At 35.7% G+C, this 18,270-nt stretch overlaps 1 protein-coding gene across 6 annotated transcripts in view; it reads left to right on the top strand.

The window, feature by feature from the left end:
* The window catches only part of LOC145259152 (centrosomal protein of 135 kDa-like), a 493,729-nt gene that overhangs the window by 240,628 nt on the left and 234,831 nt on the right, over positions 1-18,270 (top strand). For all 6 annotated transcript variants that reach the window (XM_080116863.1, XM_080116866.1, XM_080116865.1 and 3 more), the window contains one exon: positions 5,979-6,107. In XM_080116863.1, coding sequence (XP_079972989.1) covers positions 5,979-6,107 — 129 coding nt within the window. The remainder of the gene's footprint in view (positions 1-5,978; positions 6,108-18,270) is intronic.

Raw genomic sequence — 18,270 nt, 5'->3', positions numbered from 1 at the left:
ATTGTTAGCACATGGCATCTCTCGCGCCAAAAAAATATTTCGCTTTTAATTTATTAGTTAATTTTTGCAAAATTTGACAGGACGATGATAACTGTTGATAATTGATAAAATCATAATTTTAAATAACGCATGAGTGCATTTGGTATGACAGAAAACAAAAATATAACACAAAACTATCATAATTAAAAAACAAAACCAAAAGCATAACGAAGAATCGAATAATCGCTCCCTGTTTTTTAATTTTTGGGTTTTGTTTTTTTGGGTTTGTATTACTGTACACATAGATTCGAAAAAGTTGTCAAAAAACAAATATATAACAAATAAATGTTATCAAAGGCAAGATAAGTTACTTTTCTTCCTAACTGGATATATTTTTTGTGTTTTTATTCAATGTAACATGTTTATTCAGCTCGAAAAACATGCAGTGTTTACCGATGTATTGGAAAATTCAAAATGGCGGCCGACTGTCTCTTTAACACGGTAAGTTTGGGAAAAGATGTTATAAATAATAAACCAGACAAAATACTATTAAAAAACAACCGAATATATGTCAACTTATGTCACAGTAACATATATTGAGCGAATTTCTAACAGTATTTTGTATAGTTTATTATTTATAATACCTTTTCCCAAACTTACCCTCTCCGAGAGAGAGTCGGCCGCCATTTTGAATTTTCCAATACATCGGTAAACACTGCATGTTTTTCGAGCTAAATAAACATGTTACACTGAATAAAAACACAAAAAATATATCCAGTTAGGTAGAAAAGTAACTTATCTTGCCTTTGATAGCATTTATTTGTCATATATTTGTTTTTTGACAACTTTTTCGAATCTATGTGTACAGTAATACAAACCCGTTTTTTTATTGTTTTTATGACTCCAAAAAACATCGTTAAAATAAGAACAAAAAAATTTGTAACTAACTTTGTATGAACATAATAAACGCTTTAAAATAAGTTAAATCACTAAGAACTTAGCCAGTTAGGTAGAAAACGGACACTTAGAAAATCGATTTTATTTAAAAAACAAAAAAACAAAAAAAAAAACATTAAACAAGCAAAATTATTTGTAAAAAAATATTAGGGGGGGGGCTATAGTTTATTTTAAAAAACAATATCTCCTTCAAGAACGATCATAAAATGTGTTTTCAATCGATATTTATTCAATAAGGGACCAGTTTTCCTACCTAGCGAAAGGGGACGAGTTTTCCCGAGACGAGTTTTCCGGAGACGAGTTTTCCGGAGACGAGTTTTCCCGGGACGAGTTTTCCTAAATTCAAAAAAATTATATTGAGCGGCAAACTGAATCAAAAGCTAAGAATGGTATTAACAATTTTTATGAGATTTTTCTTTATTTGGCTTTTTTTCCATTTCTCCTGTTGTACACCTCCTTGTGAATCTATTTTGCAAAATATATCATTTGTCATTTGATCAACTTGATCGACTGTATCATAGTTACTCTCAGGTTGCATAGAAATGTTTAAGAAATTCTTTCTTCTTGACAAGCTTAAGCATGCCTAAGCCATTATTTTCTTTGCTTAAATTATTCTTATCAAATTATAAAGTGGCAAGGGTTTTTGGTTAAAAAAAGTAAATATTGACCTATATTTACTATTCTTCATTAGACTGGCTTTTGCAGCAAAGCTAGTGTGCATTATTTTGATCATCTAGTAATAATAAATTTGTGACCACATCTTACATGCACATTATTAAGTAATTATTTAATAAATTTCATAGCATAAAATACTAAGACAAATTTTTAAAAAATCCTATTAAAAAAAATTAATTTCATTAAATATTTAAATCCATCAGATTTTATTCATTTGTTAATTGTTGACAAAAAGTATGAATTAATTGGAAGCATTTAAACTGTTTAATAGATAACCATTTCTAGCTTTAAAATCCTAAGCAAATCTTCAGTCTTAAGGTGGAACAGGACGAATAAGTCAGTCATGAAGTTAATTGATGAAGCTAGTAAAGCCTTGAAACTATAAATTAGAGAGTACAGTAGAACCCTGGTATACGGTTGCCCTAGGACATGTTTTTTTTTTCAGATTAAAATGTGGAATACAATATTTTTCCAGTCCCTGGTTATAGTATTTGCCTTACCTTACGGTGTTATTTATAATGTTATTTGATTATATGCATGTGTATTATATACTGTGCTGTATTATAGTACTAATTTTTAATGCTTTATCCCAGGGTTCTACCATATTTCAAAATTGTTCGATATTCGAAAAAATATGTCAAGATAAATCCTTTGATTGAAAAAGTGATGAATTTGTTATTAACGGAATGTTGTTGGCATACTAACCTATTAGAATTTGCAAACAAGAATTTCAAAGTCATATCGGATGCAAAATGTCCAAAAATTGTACTCAGAAAGATCTTTTGTTGAAAAGAAGGGGAAAAAATGCAGTTAGAACAAACATTGATGGTGCAAATTGATATGCAAGGAAATGAGCCGTTATAGTTAAATAGAATTGGAAAAAACAAAACAAAAAAACAACAGAGAAGGTCAGAGTAGTGAAGGCAGTTTATAAAAGCCAGGCATATGCACATACACACATATATACATACACCATTAAAAATCTTTGTCTCCAAAGTATATAAACCAGATCTTATCCTTTCTAAGGAGGCCTCTTTCCTCTCTAAGCTCTATAACAAATGCCTAACTGAATTTTGCTTTTTTGGAAAATTGCCTCTATGCCTTTACTATTTTTCAAGAAATTTAGTAAAAGAATTGACCTACAAAATTAACACTGAATGCATATAACCTACACCAGATAAGACAGATGAAATCAAGTCAGTAGCGCTTGATATATCCAAGACCCTTGACAAGATCTAGCATGAAGGTTTTCTCAGGAAAAGTTATTCATAGAGCATTATTGGACTAGTATAATCAGATCATTCTTCAAGGTCTTGGATATATCCAGTGCTACTGACTTTGCTTCACCTGCCTTATCCAGTGTATGGTCAATGTACTGGATTGATAATTAATATAATCAGGTCCTTCTTAGCATTAGAGCCAGGTTGTTTGTGATGACCATCTAAACAGCATCACATTAACATGCATATGCCATATGGATCGATACTTGTATTTATTTCAGATGTAATCCATCAGGATGGTTGTTTATGGAGATCAGGAATAATAAAGGTTAGAATATTGACCCTATTGATGTTGTTTAGATGTGTAGCCATTAAGAATGATGCTGATGACACAATGCTCTATTCTCAAGTACACACACATCCAAGATAATGGTTGAATCCTTAGAAAATGACTTGTAGTGACAATGGAGTCAGAAATTGATTGTTATATGCTATCAAGACATTTTTTTCTTATAACAATTATAAGAAACCTTTCCTACTAAACTAGCAAACTTCTCACGTCTGCTAATATTTTATATATCTATAAAGTTACTATTAGCCTACGCATGGATTGCTGTTGTCACATTTGAGCTGGTGCACCAATAGTCCCTCCCTCTTGGACGGAGTGCAAAAAGGAACCTCTCACCTAGCTCCAGCCTCTGCCCCATCACTGCAGTGTTGCATTCTTATACTTGTTTTACAAGTACTTCCTCAGAATGTGCCCCAGTTAACATACTACACTTGTGCCCCTCAGCATAAATACCCCTGACAAACCCGACCAGCAGCAAAATCTCACACCTTCATTGTAGGAATCCTCATATGCTAGAAAGAAGTTCTACTTTTATTGCTTATTTCCTCAGATAACTTGACTTTGTAATTCCTTTCCTGTTTTCTGTTTCCCTGGCTATACCAACATGCAGAAATTTAAATTTAATGTGAACAGATATCGTGAAATGCAACTCCCCACTTGGGTTCCCCCTATAAATCTGACTCTTAATCACAGTAGCCCTGTACATCTCAGTAGAAATATGTCTTCTTTGGGGTTAGGAAAAATAAATCAAAAAAAGTATTAAAACTAAGAATAACAGTTGTATATGTCGTAAATTGTCGTTATACAGACAAATCCATTGTTTCTGAACAGTCAAAAGGAAATAACTTGATGAAAATTATTTTCAAGGTGTCAGTTCTAAGAAGAATGCCGCTTCACCCACATAAAACAAATAAGTGTTCAATATGTTCTCTATCTCATGTAAATATTATGTGCACTCATTTTTGTCTTTGCTCATATGGATACCATAAACAGTCCAGAACTTCCAAGAATGTTGTCATCTAGACTATAAATACTGTTTTGCAGAAAAAAAACAAATCAGTTAGCAACTTTCTTTATTTGCTCCTAGCTCCATCGTAAGATGTAAAGAGGTTTTACCATGGATTTTGCACACCCCAGAATTAACGCACACGGATGACTACACTTACCAGGAATTTCTGCCTTACCAAGTAACCATGAACAATTTTTTTCTGGGGTTTTGTCTTTTATCCTGACACAGGATTTATTTTGAACTATCTTCACTAAATATGTACTAAATATTTCTGGACATTCTCTAAAAAAAATATGGACTTTAATTATACATTGACAAACGTTATCCTTAACTGACTTTATAATGGTCTAGGCGACCAAAAAGGGAGTCTATATCCAATAATTATTGTCGTAAATAAAAAATTTTTCATACATGTAAAAAAGGTAGTTCCAGTTGATTGCTATTCGTTGGTATTGTTTTTAAGTGTTGTATTTTATTTTATTATTTTAAATATAAAAAAAAACTATGATATTTGAATGAATATGTAAATGGCATCAATAAACCCCTTTATAAATTGATGACCCCGACTCTGCTCATATATATGTATTTTGTATTCTATGTGCTAATAACTCCATAGAAACAATTATCAACAAAAAAATTATTAAAAAGAAGGGAAACAAAAAAAATCGAAGGAAAAGAACTCCAGGACAAAATTTTATTATTTTTTTTATTGCAATTTCATCCCAAACAAGACACATTGCCACTTTGCTGTAGGGGACTACTATCAGGGACATAAGCTACAGGGGTACTATGTGGGATGTTGGGCAGCAAGATGTCGGTTCACGTTACACTTGAAGTTCTGCATGTCAGTACAGTTGGGGAAGCAGGAACTCTGAAGAGAATTCCAAAGTCTAGCGGTTCTGGGAAAGAAACTACTGGAGTAGAAGGTTCTCTTACATCTAGGGATCTCAACTGTGAAGGGGGGTGGGATTTTGCTGCTTGTCGGGTTTGTCGGAGGTACTTACGTAGAGGGGGTACAAGTGCTTGCAGTTCGTCAGAGCATTCACCTTAAAATACTTGTAGCACAGTTCTACATTTCGTCGATTGGACAGAGGCTGAAGCTTAGATGACAGTTCAGAACCTATTGAATTCTGTCTAGGAGTGAGACTAGTAGCAGATGCATCAGCCCAAATATGACAACAATACTCCATACATGGGCAAATGGTGGCCTTATAGAGGTACAGGATACTTTCGGGTGTTAGTAGCTTTATAGCACGGTAGAGAGAACCTACCTTTTTCGCAGCGTTTCTGGCAATGCACTCAATGTAATTGTTCCAACTCATGTTTCCTGTGAACATTAGGCCGAGGAGTTTAAAAGATGTACTTTCAGATAAAGATTCTTTGGCCATTGCTATTGGTGGTAGAGAAGGTTTCTTGTAATTATTGAAGGAAACAAGTTTATTTAGAAATAGAGGTGGTGGAGTTTTGGCTGATAAGAAACAGGAATTCTATTATCAAAAAATAAAAACTGTGGGAGAGGACTTATTCACTCAATCGACTCAAAGACCACATTAACAGGATCGAGAACCATATGTGCCATACTCAGACAAGAAACACTGTTTCATAATCAACATTCATACACAGAAGCTCACAACTTTAGATACTACATTCTGATCTTCATCAAAATGCCAGATTTTATCCTTTTTTATAATTTTCTTACATTTGAATTTGTCTAAAATTATCTTTTCTTTTTTTTTCCTCTTACTTTAGGTTGCATATTCTAATGATTATGTTTTCTATGTTTTCTCAGGTCTCTGCCCGGGATGAGGAAATAGATAGACTGAGCAAGATGTTAAGTGGTGGTCGACCTTCTGACACTTTGGCCCTTGAGGTCAAAAATAGGGCAAATGAAAAAATGATTTCTCACTTGAATATCCAGGTAATAAGATTTTCTCTAATCAATCCACTCATAATATAAAGGGAGCTTTCTCTGTGTTTCAAAAACATTAATTTAAAGATAAGCTATCATAAAATAAATAGTTAAATATTCTTAATAGTGTTAGAAATTCTTTTAATAGTTCAAAACAATTTATTTTGCATTAACTATGTAGTGTCATTAAAAACTATTTAATATATAATTTGAGCACATGTATTATCATTATAATATTATTATTTCATGTATCTACATAAAATGTTATAACGAAATATATTATGAATCAATTTCCAGTCTTTACAGGATGGAATACTGCTGCCATATCTGGGCAGGAGCTGCTAAAAACAGCCTATCCTGCCTTGAGAGAGTACAAAATAGACTTTGTGGCTTAGTGGGGGATGTCCTTTTCTCTACCCTGCAACCTCTCTCCCACAGAAGAGACGTTGTGAGCCTATCCTTGTTTTATCGTCGTATTTAGTCATCTGAACTCCAACCTCTAGTCCCCCCCTCGCCAATCTTTCACAAAAAACACCCGTCAGCTGAATCCACTGTGAAAAATTTCCCCCACTCTTTATCTGTGCCTAAATCAAAATGTGCATTTCATGAACAAAGCTTTTTCTTAGAACTGCACGCCTGTGGAACTCTGTTCCATCTGCCTGCTTCCCACCTGACTACAACTTGGATGTCTTCAAGTCCAACGTTAACAAATTCCTAATGAACCGCCCCCTTAAGTAAACACTTCATCAAATCTCCACACTAACGTACTGTACTTGCAATAACCCTTATCCCTGAGTGGCTTCCGGGCCTTGATAAGTGGTGACCACCGTGTAAAAAAAAACAAAAAAAACTTCAACATTGCTTAATATGAGTTGAACTAGGTAGTAAGTTATGAAAATATATTTATGACAATAAGGTTACACATTTTAGTCCTACAGGAAGGAAACATTGAAACGTTTATGTGGCTTAATTGCAAAAAATATATTTTCATCTCCATATATAATAAAATGACTGTAGAAATTCCCCCCTGAATCAAAGTATCGTAGGTTTGCAACAACAGATGCCACATACAAATTCAATACATCTAGGCTAATAGCTTATGTAGCTTTCAAACACCATTTTAGACACATTCAGTTGTGATATAATAAAATATTACATTGCTTCCTACAAGCAACACCATCACAATTGCAACATCTTTAGAGGAAGGAATCCCTATTTTTCTCTCTAAATATTTAATCCTACCACTGCTACCAGTTATCACAGGACGAATTCTACACGTTCCACAGATTCTGTGATTACACCGACTGTAACTGGCTCCTACATATATAGACCTAACATAATCTTTCCAATTTTCAATTTATAAATAATAAAGACTCCCTTACCAAAGTCCGTCCATTCTGATTGACTCAGCTCTGAAAATTCTCATATTCCAAAATTCAGTTCTTCACTTTATAAACGAACACTTACTAACATTAAAATATGGCGTCACTAAGAGACATACCGGAAAAACCTATAAATGTTGTCAAATCGCATGGAAAAGATAAAATAATTAACAAATAAACTTCCGTATTTTTTTAATTTGTTTATTTTGTGTGTAACGTGTTTTAAACTTTGTAAAAGAAAGCAAATAAACGGGCTATTTAGTGTTCGTTTAATGATTTTTTTCTCTTTCTTGTATTTTTCAATCTTACATGACTGTAATGACCTATGCATTAAATGAACTTGGTTCCGAGCGGAATTATTCTGCCCAATTATGACCAATTTTTATGATTTCAGGTTCAAATGAACAGCTACAGCAGGATTTGGAATATACCCTACTAAAGCCTGATTGTCACCACTTGTGAATTTCAAAAATGCAATCTGAATGTTAGGGCACTTTTAAAGGACGATATGCAATAAAATTGTTTTAAACTAGGAAAAAATGCCACAGAAATGTATGGAATACTTCAGACTACTTTTGGACCATCCTGCATAAATCTAGCATCAGTTTTTGAGTAGCATAAGAGATTCAAGGAAGGCAGAGAGTCTGTGAGAGATGGTGAGAGGTGTGAGAGAAGTAAGAAAGTCAGAACATCAGAGTTGATTGGCCAAATAAAGAATTTCGTGGATAAAGACCATTGTGTGTTTATAGAGACAATAAGTGCACAGTTTGATGTCAGTGTGGGAACTGTACACACAATTATTTGTGAGGAACTGAAGATGCGGAAGATTTGCACAAAGTTTGTCCCAACATTACAAAAAGGGATTAGTGTTTCATGTGTGTACTATCAATAAAAGTGGCCATACAAAAAAAAAGTCTAGAAACTTATTTAAGGCATCTCAAAATATAGTATTAGATTTAATAAGGGGTATATGTTAATCCAAAAGTGTCCAACATCCTAAGCAAAAGCCTGTGTGTTTGAATGTCAGTAACAAGAATCTCAATGTATTTTGTTATATTGATGTATGCTAGAGAAGGCACTCAGCATTGGGGGTAAGCCAGTTTACTAAATATGTACAACTAAAAATTATGCACGATCAATGTATGACTAATTGCCGCTGCTGCTGATTAAAGCAACTTCGATGCAGATCGACTGGGTTCTTTAGTGTAAAATATGGTAAAACAATCTTGTAATAAACAATAAAACAAATTTACTCAGAAATTTTGAGAGGTTATGTTTGGCAAATATCTTTTTAAGAAATGTAAAAATATATTTACTAAAGAAAACTCATATTTTTATTAAATATTCCCTCTTACACAGGCAATCTACAGGGTTCATTAGTCTAATGTTATTAAAATAAACAATAAAACGACTTTACTCATGGTCGCAATTATTTTTTGGCAAATTCTTAAAAGCTGAAACATATTTTTTCAACCCAGTGTGCCACTTTCTTTATTTTTTAATCTTTGCGAAAAAAAAAAAATAAACAAGTTTATTTCTTTATTATTGAACTTAGTCACGGTCACAACTTTCTGCTGAGAGTTTTTTTTTTGGCAAATTAAATTTTACAAGTGATCTTTTTCTTTAAAATTTGAATTTTGTAACAGAATAACACAAGTAATACTGGAAAATCTTTGCAAAAAATAAAGAAATCCTTATCATTATTATCGACTGTTGCTTGTTTTTGTTTGTTTGTTTTTTAAATTGAACTTGAAACTATCGAAGTCACATTGACTAATTAAACCCTTAATGACTTAGAATTATTTTTTCCAATACGGTGTGCCAAATAATTGTCTTAGTCTTTTAAGAGTTAATTAGATGTACATGAAATCATTTAATTTTTAGTCATGCATAATTAGTAAAATCAAGGCATGACTAATCTAAAAAATAAATTTGTTTATTTTTTACAAAAATTTTTAACAAAAAAACGGCACACAGAATTGGAAAAAAGTAATTGTTTCAGTTTTGTACATAAATACATATGTATCTATTTATTATCTGCCTTAAGAGAGAATATTTAAAAAAAATAATTTGTTTTTTGTAAATATTATTTATATGAATATAAAAATATATTTGCAAAAAGAACCTCTTGACTGAAACTTGAGTAAATTCATTTTAGTGTTTATTTGAATAATACCACAACAGATTTTTACAATATTTTTGCGCTGATAAACCCAGTAGTTTGTTTGTGTCGGAGTTGCTTTAATAGCAAATCAGCAGCAAAAGCAAATAATCGTACATTATTTAGTCGTACAATTTTAGTAAACCTTGTTATGTACGATTAAAATCCGGCACAACTAAATGTCCAATTCAGCTCCTGCTGATTCAAACAACTTTACATGTTTCTATATGACAAACAGCAGGAGAAGTCAGTTGTACATTGATCAGTCATAATTTTGGTCGTACATTTTAGTAAAACCCGGGAAGAAAGATGGAGCAGGTGGAGAGAGAAATTTTGATTAAAAAGTTATTAAACACTTTTTGCTGTTTATGACTCAGGGTAGTCCTGTTAAGTATATAAATGATTGTTTTAAAGTATCTTCTGTATGTTCTTTCATTCAAGCACTTGTTGTCATAACTCTCACAGTAAGAGTCAGTTGCAACATTCACCCTGGCTCATTTTGGCCAGCTCTTTCCAACAAGTTCACCCCTACGGAACATCACAGGCACAGTGATCCAAAGCTGCTTCCATTATGAGTGCAAGCCATTCATGGTTCCAGCAACGGACCTCCATAAAAGTGGAAGCCCAGAATCAGTTCAGCATCTAGCATCACCGCCCTGAGCCAGGTTTTAAGTTGGCCAATGTGATGTTTCTTCCAGCCTGGTGGTGATGCTGAGATGATGACTTTACGGATGAAGACATCTGTGTGTCGTCGAATTGCATGACCAAATTAACAAAGGAGTCTGGTATGTAGATAATTTTGGAGAGAGTGAATTTTACAATGAGTGTGAACTTTACTGTTGGAGATAAACTGTTGCCAGTGGACATGCAGTCAAGATCCAATATTTGTAGATCACAACTTAGTGTTACACCATAAAAGTTAGCCAGGACATACCAGTCAATGATGTAATTGAAGAATGTAAGTGAGAGAATGCATCCTTGTCAAACACCAAACTGAATATCAAAGAAACATGATTCCTAACACAGACTTTAGCAGGAGTGGAGAGATTAGGTTAAGTAGTTTTGGGGGCATGCCATCGGTAAGCATAATCTTCCAAAGGATTCCATAGTGAAAAAAATCAAATGCAGCAACAAAATCAATGAAGCAAACAATTGTCTTTTGCTGATAGCTCCAGTAATGCTCAAGTATTGTTTGGAAAGTGTAAATCTGGTTAGTACATCCTCAGTCTAGGCAAAATTTGCATTAGTTTGGCCTTGTCTGTGTGTCTCTTTGTTTTTGAAACCATTTCAGCAGGAAAGTAGTAAAAAAATTTTGCACTGATGTAGATAAGGCTGAAACCGCTATAATTACTGGAACAACATTTGTCACCTTTCCTGCAGGATGGTATCACTTCAGTCTTCAGGGAATTTTTTGGTTTCTCAGACATTGGTGAAAATTTCATGAAGTGTTGGGACCAATATTTCTGAAGAATGTTTTTTTTATTTATTTTTTTTTTTTTATTACATTTTCACCCCAAACAAGGCACATTGCCACTTTGTTGTAGGGGGCTACTATCAGGGACATAAGCATCAGGGGTAATGTGTGTGGAGTTGGGCAGCAAGATGTCGGTTTACATTACATTTGAACTTCTGCATGTCAGTACAGTTGGGGAAGCAGAGACCTGGAAGAGAATTCCAAAGTCTAGTGGTTCTGAGGAAGAAACTACTGGAGTAGAACGCTCTCTTACATCTAGGGATCTCTACCGTGAAAGGGTGGGATTTAGTTGCTTGTCGGGTTTGTAGGGTGTATTTACATCAAGGGGGCACATGTGCTTGCACTTCGTCAGAACATTCACCGTTAAAGTACTTGTAGAACAGGCAGAGGGATGCAATATTTTGTTGAAGGGACAGAGGCTGAAGTTTAGATGACAGTTCAGGACCTATCAGATTTGCGACTCTCTTTTGAACCTTGTTTAGGAGTGAGAGACTAGTAGCAGATGCACCAGCCCAAATGTGACAACAATACTCCATACATGGACGAATGGTGACCTTATAGAGGTATAGGATACTTTCGGGCGTTAGCAGCTTTCTAGCACGGTAGAGAGAACCTACCTTCTTTGCTGCGGTCCTGGCAATATTCTCAATGTAATTGTTCCAATTCATGTTTCCTGTGAACGTTAGGCCGAGGAGTTTAAAAGATGCACTTTCAGATAAAGAGTTATTGGCCTTTGCTATTGGTGGTAGAGAAGGTTTCTTGTAATTATTGAAGGAAACAAGTTTAGTCTTGGCAACATTGAATGTGACCATCCATTTTTTTTACCCCATTTCACTATGGATCGGAAGTCATCCTCTAGTGTTTCTGCCATTTCTTTAGATATGTGTTCATTTGTTTTCCTGTCGTGTCTATTATAGAGCGTGGTGTTGTCAGCATATATACCCATCTCACAGACAATTTTGTCAGGGAGGTCATTTATGAATATTAGGAATAACAGAGGTCCAAGGATAGATCCCTAAGGCACTCCTGCATTTATATCATATTGTTTGGATGCACGACCGTCAAGGACAACCTGGATTTTTATCTTATATAAGAAGGATTTAATTATGTTATGTATTCTTCCAGTGATACCGTATGATTTGATTTTCTTGAGAAGACCCTCAAAAGCCTTAGATATATCTAGAGCTACCGCTCTACCCTCCCCCGCTTTGTCCAGTGAATGGTATATATGTTCTGAAATTACAGTTAGGATGTCTGCTGTGGAACGAGCTTGCCTAAATCCATATTGTTGGTCAGTCAGAAGTTTAGCATCTGTAAGGTGATGGACTAGAGCTTGGTTAATTATGATCTCAAATATTTTGTCGAAGAGTGGGAGGAGGCTAATGGGGTGATAATTTACTGGGTCAGTTCTTTCACCAGAATTCTTGAAAACTGGTACTACAGAAGCAGTTTTCCAGCAGGCATGAAAGCAAGATTCATTAAGGCATTTGTTGTAAAGTTTGGAGAGAACTGGAGCTACTTTGGCGGAGCACTTTTATAATAGCACAGACAGGATGAGATCAGGTCCACATGCTTTTGCAGTGTCAAGATTTCTTATGATTGCATGCACCTGAGAAGGAGTCATTTTCAGATCGTCTAGTGTGGCGTCAGTCCACAAAGGAAAGTCAGGGAGAGGGTGGTTAATAGGGTCCGGTGTGGAGTTGGAGGCAAACCGTCTGGCAAGCATGTTAGCCTTCTCAGTTGCATGTTTGAAGATTTCATATGAAAGATCATCTTCTCCAGCCACTTTATTGGTTTTCAGTTCTTTGGTGGCATCTAGAATTTCATCAGTAGTGAAGAGAAAGAGATGACACAATCATAAACCAGAAGAGGAACAGTTGGGATCTGGTTTGACTGGAATGATAAAACAGTGCAACAAAGTGATCTTGTCAGCGTTGGAAGAGCTTATCAAGATTTGTGATAGGCTCTTCTCATTGATTGAAGATTACTTTGTTGCTGCCTCCAGTTTTGTAGTCCAGAATACTGTACAATTTTCTTGTATCACCTGATGAGGCTTGCTCCATGTTTTCAACAATTTCCTGCCAGTAGATGTTGCGATCAGCTCTCGTAGAGTGGGCAGTTTGGTGATGCTGTTGATGGAAGTCATCAGAACTGAAACATCAAGCTTGTTTTGTTTGCTTAACAATCTCAATTGCATGGTCTGATTTCCAATCTTTGACACATGTTTTGGTGGTACCAAGAGTCTGACATGTTACTTTGACATTGCTTTTGAAGGATTGCTACATGTTCTCAACATTTGTGTCATTTGATTAAAGTCCTTCAAGACTTTGAAATGGTTGGATAGATGGATTCAAAAAGAGTTTCAAATAGCTTCACACTTGAGTTATGATAATATTTCAGCAGCTGATGAGTCTTTATTTGCCTTTAACCATAGATATAATTTTGCACACAGATTATGACATGATCAATGCCATTGTCATTGCCAGTTTCTGGCCTGTAATACGCACGGCAGTTGAGCATGCTAGATGTCCAGTGAGACTTGATGAGGATGTGATCAATTTGGTTCTGAATGACACCATCACTGTAGTACCAAGTCATGAGATGGCATTAGGATGTTGAAAACGGATGCTTTAGAGTGAAAGCTAATTTGTTGCTGCAAAATCAATAAGATGTTCTCCGTTTGAACAGTGATCCTCAATAACAAACTGGCCAATGTGCCTTGTATTGCAAGTGCAGGCATTGAAATCAACTGTGACTACTACAAGATCTCATGATGGGATTTATTCTATAACAGCTTCGAGACTATCATAGAAGGCATCTTTAATGCCGTCATTGGTATCGAGAGTGGAGGTGTAGATTGCAAGGATTGATATGCTAAACAGTGCACCACGTAGATGTACTGGGGCTAGGTGAAGAAAGATTGGATCTCATGCCACATTTGCTTGTTCAGAGCAAATGCAACGGCATAATGTTCAGAGCAAATGCAACCGCATAATGTTCAGAGCAAATGCAACCGCATAATGTTCAGAGCAAATGCAACCGCATAATGTTCAGAGCAAATGCAACGGCATAATGTTCAGAGCAAATGCAACGGCATAATGTTCAGAGCAAATGCAACGGCATAATGTTCAGAGCAAATGCAACGGCATAATGTTCAGAGCAAATGCAACGGCATAATGTTCAGAACAAATGCAACGGCATAATGTTCAGAGCAAATGCAACGGCATAATGTTCAGAGCAAATGCAACGGCATAATGTTCAGAGCAAATGCAACGGCATAATGTTCAGAGCAAATGCAACCGCATAATGTTCAGAGCAAATGCAACCGCATAATGTTCAGAGCAAATGCAACCGCATAATGTTCAGAGCAAATGCAACCGCATAATGTTCAGAGCAAATGCAACCGCATAATGTTCAGAGCAAATGCAACGGCATAATGTTCAGAGCAAATGCAACCGCATAATGTTCAGAGCAAATGCAACCGCATAATGTTCAGAGCAAATGCAACCGCATAATGTTCAGAGCAAATGCAACGGCATAATGTTCAGCGCAAATGCAACGGCATAATGTTCAGCGCAAATGCAACCGCATAATGTTCAGAGCAAATGCAACCGCATAATGTTCAGAGTTGTCAGTAGAACCGCTGTGATATATGAAATCTGCTTGATCTGTTGACTATGTTAGCGAGGCTGACTTCTGAAAGGCGACGTCTATCTTGTACTGATGGAGGGCAAGAGTTATGAGTGCTTGCGTTTCTTCAAGACTTCATCATTCGAACATTCCAGCATGTAAAGTTGTGGAGTTGTCAGCGATGAAATAGTCCGACTTGCTGATTTGACACTCGTAGTGCTGAGAACGAAAAGTGCATTAAAGACGCTTACACATGTCCACATCATTATCATTAGTCTCAACTGAATTTTTTATTTTAGTAAAAGTGTAAGCGTCTTTAATACATGACGGTTGGATTGTGTTTACGTTTGATTCGTTGTCGATTTTATTTGTGAAATTGTCCACATCATCATCATTTTTTACTTCAAAAGTGATAGTATTATAGCAAAACATTTTTGTAAAAATAAGAACAAAATGTAAATCTGTGCCTTTTTTTTTTTTATCAATCTCCTTTAAGCGTGCCCATCACCATCATCGTCGTCCTGATCATTGAGTATTTAAGTCTTTTGGAATATTCCTTCATGTATTATGTGTACGTATGTATTTGCATGTCTATGTATATGCATATTTGTGTGCTACTATGTGTGTATATTTGCATGTGTGTGCATATGTATGTTGGCATACATCTGTATGTATGCATATGTTTATTACCATGAGTGTGTGAGGTGGAGAGGGCTCCCATAAGGCGTGGTGAAGGCCACCCCTCTAGAAGAAGCAAATCTCTGATTTAAAAAAAACACAAAGCGGGAGACCAGTACCCGCATTAAGCTGGTCTGCAGTTTGACTTATTGCTGGCTATCTTGCTCTTGCTTGTTGCTGGATGTCAACATTTTGAACCGAGAGAGAGATTTAGCTGTCGTACAAAGCTAAAACTCTGTAACATCATCTTTGTATAGATACTCCCTCAGGCATTTGTCTATTAAAAAAAAAAGAAGTCCTGTGGCGATAAAAAAGCTGTGACGTGTGTACGCCTGAAATGCTGGATGCATGTAACAATTAATCTGCCATCATTATATGTATCTATGTATATATGTATGCATATGTGTATGTATATTTATATATGTACATGTGTGTGTATATGTATTTATATCTATGTGTATATGTATGTATATATGTTTGTGTGTGTATGTATATACATTTATATATGTTTGTATGCATGTATGTGTGTATATGCATATATGTGTTTATGTGTATGTATGCACATATATGTGTATGTGTGTATGTGTAGGAATGCATATATATGTATGTGTATGTATATGTAGGTAAGTGTATGTATATATATATATATGCATATGTGTATGTATTTGTATATGTGGGTGTATATGTGGATGTATATTTATGTATATGTGTATGTATGCATGTGGGTATATATTTGTATGTTTGTGTATTATGCATTGTGTATGTATATGGGTATATATGAGCGTATGCTTATAGATATGTATGTATGCATGTATATATTTATATGTATGTATGCCAATGACCGTCTTGTGTATGTTTGTATATGTATGTGTGCGTATTATGTATTGTGTATGTATGCATGTATATATGTGTGTGATATGTGTACATATGTATGTGTGCGTGCGTGTATATATATGTATGTATACCAATGACCGTCTTCAGTGTCATGTCTGCTTGAGCATGTGAATTCGCCAGCAGGACTAAATGTCATTTTCGGGCTCATGAACTTTCAGTGTCTGAGGGAGTGGCACTCGTCTGACAAGACGTTGCAATCATCATATATATATATATATATATATGAAGTGTGTCAGGTCATGTCATATGCTACTACCTGCCTCATATTAGGGTCGCCGACGAATAAACTGGTTCCTCCACCAGACTTGTTTGGTGAGGAGGGTGGCTAGTCTCCCTGAAGGATTAAAAACAAGACCTTCCAAAGAGCTAATGAACTCTTTTTCGGGGTCAACTGCCAACTAGCACAATGTGTGTTTGTGTGTATGTATGTGTGTGTTGGGGTGGAGAGGGCTCCTGTAAGCCGTGGTGAAGGCAACCTTTCTAGGAGAAGCAAATCTCTGATTTAAAAAACCATAAAGCGGGAGACTAATACCCGCATTAAGCTGGTCTGCAGTTTAACTTGTTGCTGGCTCTCTTGCTCTTGTTTGTTGCTGGATCTCAACATTTTGAACTAAGAGAGAGATTTAGCTGTCATACAAAGCTAAGACTCTGTAACTTCATCTGTGTATAGATACTCCCTCAGGCATTTGTCTATAAAAATGGTCCTGTGGCGATGGAAAAGTTGTGATGCATGGAGGTGTGACCTTGCAATGTGGTCTTACACGACCTTGAACCTCTGATCGCGGCCCAGTTATGATCTGCACCCTGGTCGGTACAGTTATAATATGTCGACTGGGCAACCAGGTCTGCCAACCGTTAGTACGTCGCGTCACCCAGTGAGTTCTTCGTTAAGGCGTTGGGGATTCTTCTCGGATGCTCGGTCCTCAAGGCCTGTTCTCCGTGGATCGTCTAGTTATTCTGAGTGTTCGTTGACGGATACGGTGTCACAAATGGCAAATAAAGAAATATCCACATATAGGGATCAACGCACATCAGCAACAAAACTCCGGAGGTTGGTTAATATAATATATATTTCAGAAATTCATAAAAGAAGTATTTACAGCATATACATATAGTTGACAATTAATTCAAGCAAGCAGTTAGTTCTACAACTGAGCTTCTGTTGTTGAAATACCTGGTCGGTATCGCGGACTTTGCGTAATTCTCGTTAAGTGATCGACACGTTATAAGCGTTGAGTTATCAGGCAACAAGCGAGGGGGAGAGAGAGGAGAGGTGATTCTGCCGAGACAGAACAACTTGACTTAGCTCTCTTTGACTCTGATTCCGGACTCTCTCTCTGACTTAATCTCTGATTTTTCATTTCTTTTATAATACAATTATGGAATGATGACGACACCCATGTGCGTCATCGACCAATCAAATTGCTTGATTATAATTCGACGGGGCCTTTTCTCATTGGTTGATTATCCTTCGACAGGGCCCTTTTTTCATTGGTTGATTATACTTCGACAGGGCCCTTTTTCATTGGTCCATTTCCAAAATTGGATTGGCTCCTCCTTTAATTAACGCCCAACTTACACGTTGTATTATTTAACTCCTCCCTGGCTTACTAATGGAATTTTTCCATATCCAGGAAAATTATTTTTCCTTTGACTTAAAGTAAATCACGCGATTTTATTTGTTTTAAAATTATCTATTGATCTCATTTTTCGCTTTGATAATTCAAAGGAATTTTAGTTTATCTTTGAATTAAGTTCTGGTTGTCGGCCATTCCATTATATCAGACATTTTGATTACGTCAAAAGACCACGAATGCATTTGTCGCTTTGAACTTATCGGACAACACATTTTCCCATCCGAGCAAAAATATTTCATAACTTCAATTTTCGTTCGACTTGATTCACCGAATGACAATTCTCGATACGTTATATTATTGTTTTGAAATTTCGGAC

Source organism: Euprymna scolopes, chromosome 34 (genome assembly GCF_053919585.1).
Source record: "Euprymna scolopes isolate OS-2025 chromosome 34, ASM5391958v1, whole genome shotgun sequence".
NCBI lineage: Eukaryota > Metazoa > Mollusca > Cephalopoda > Sepiida > Sepiolidae > Euprymna > Euprymna scolopes.
This window is presented reverse-complemented; position numbering and strand designations above follow the sequence as displayed.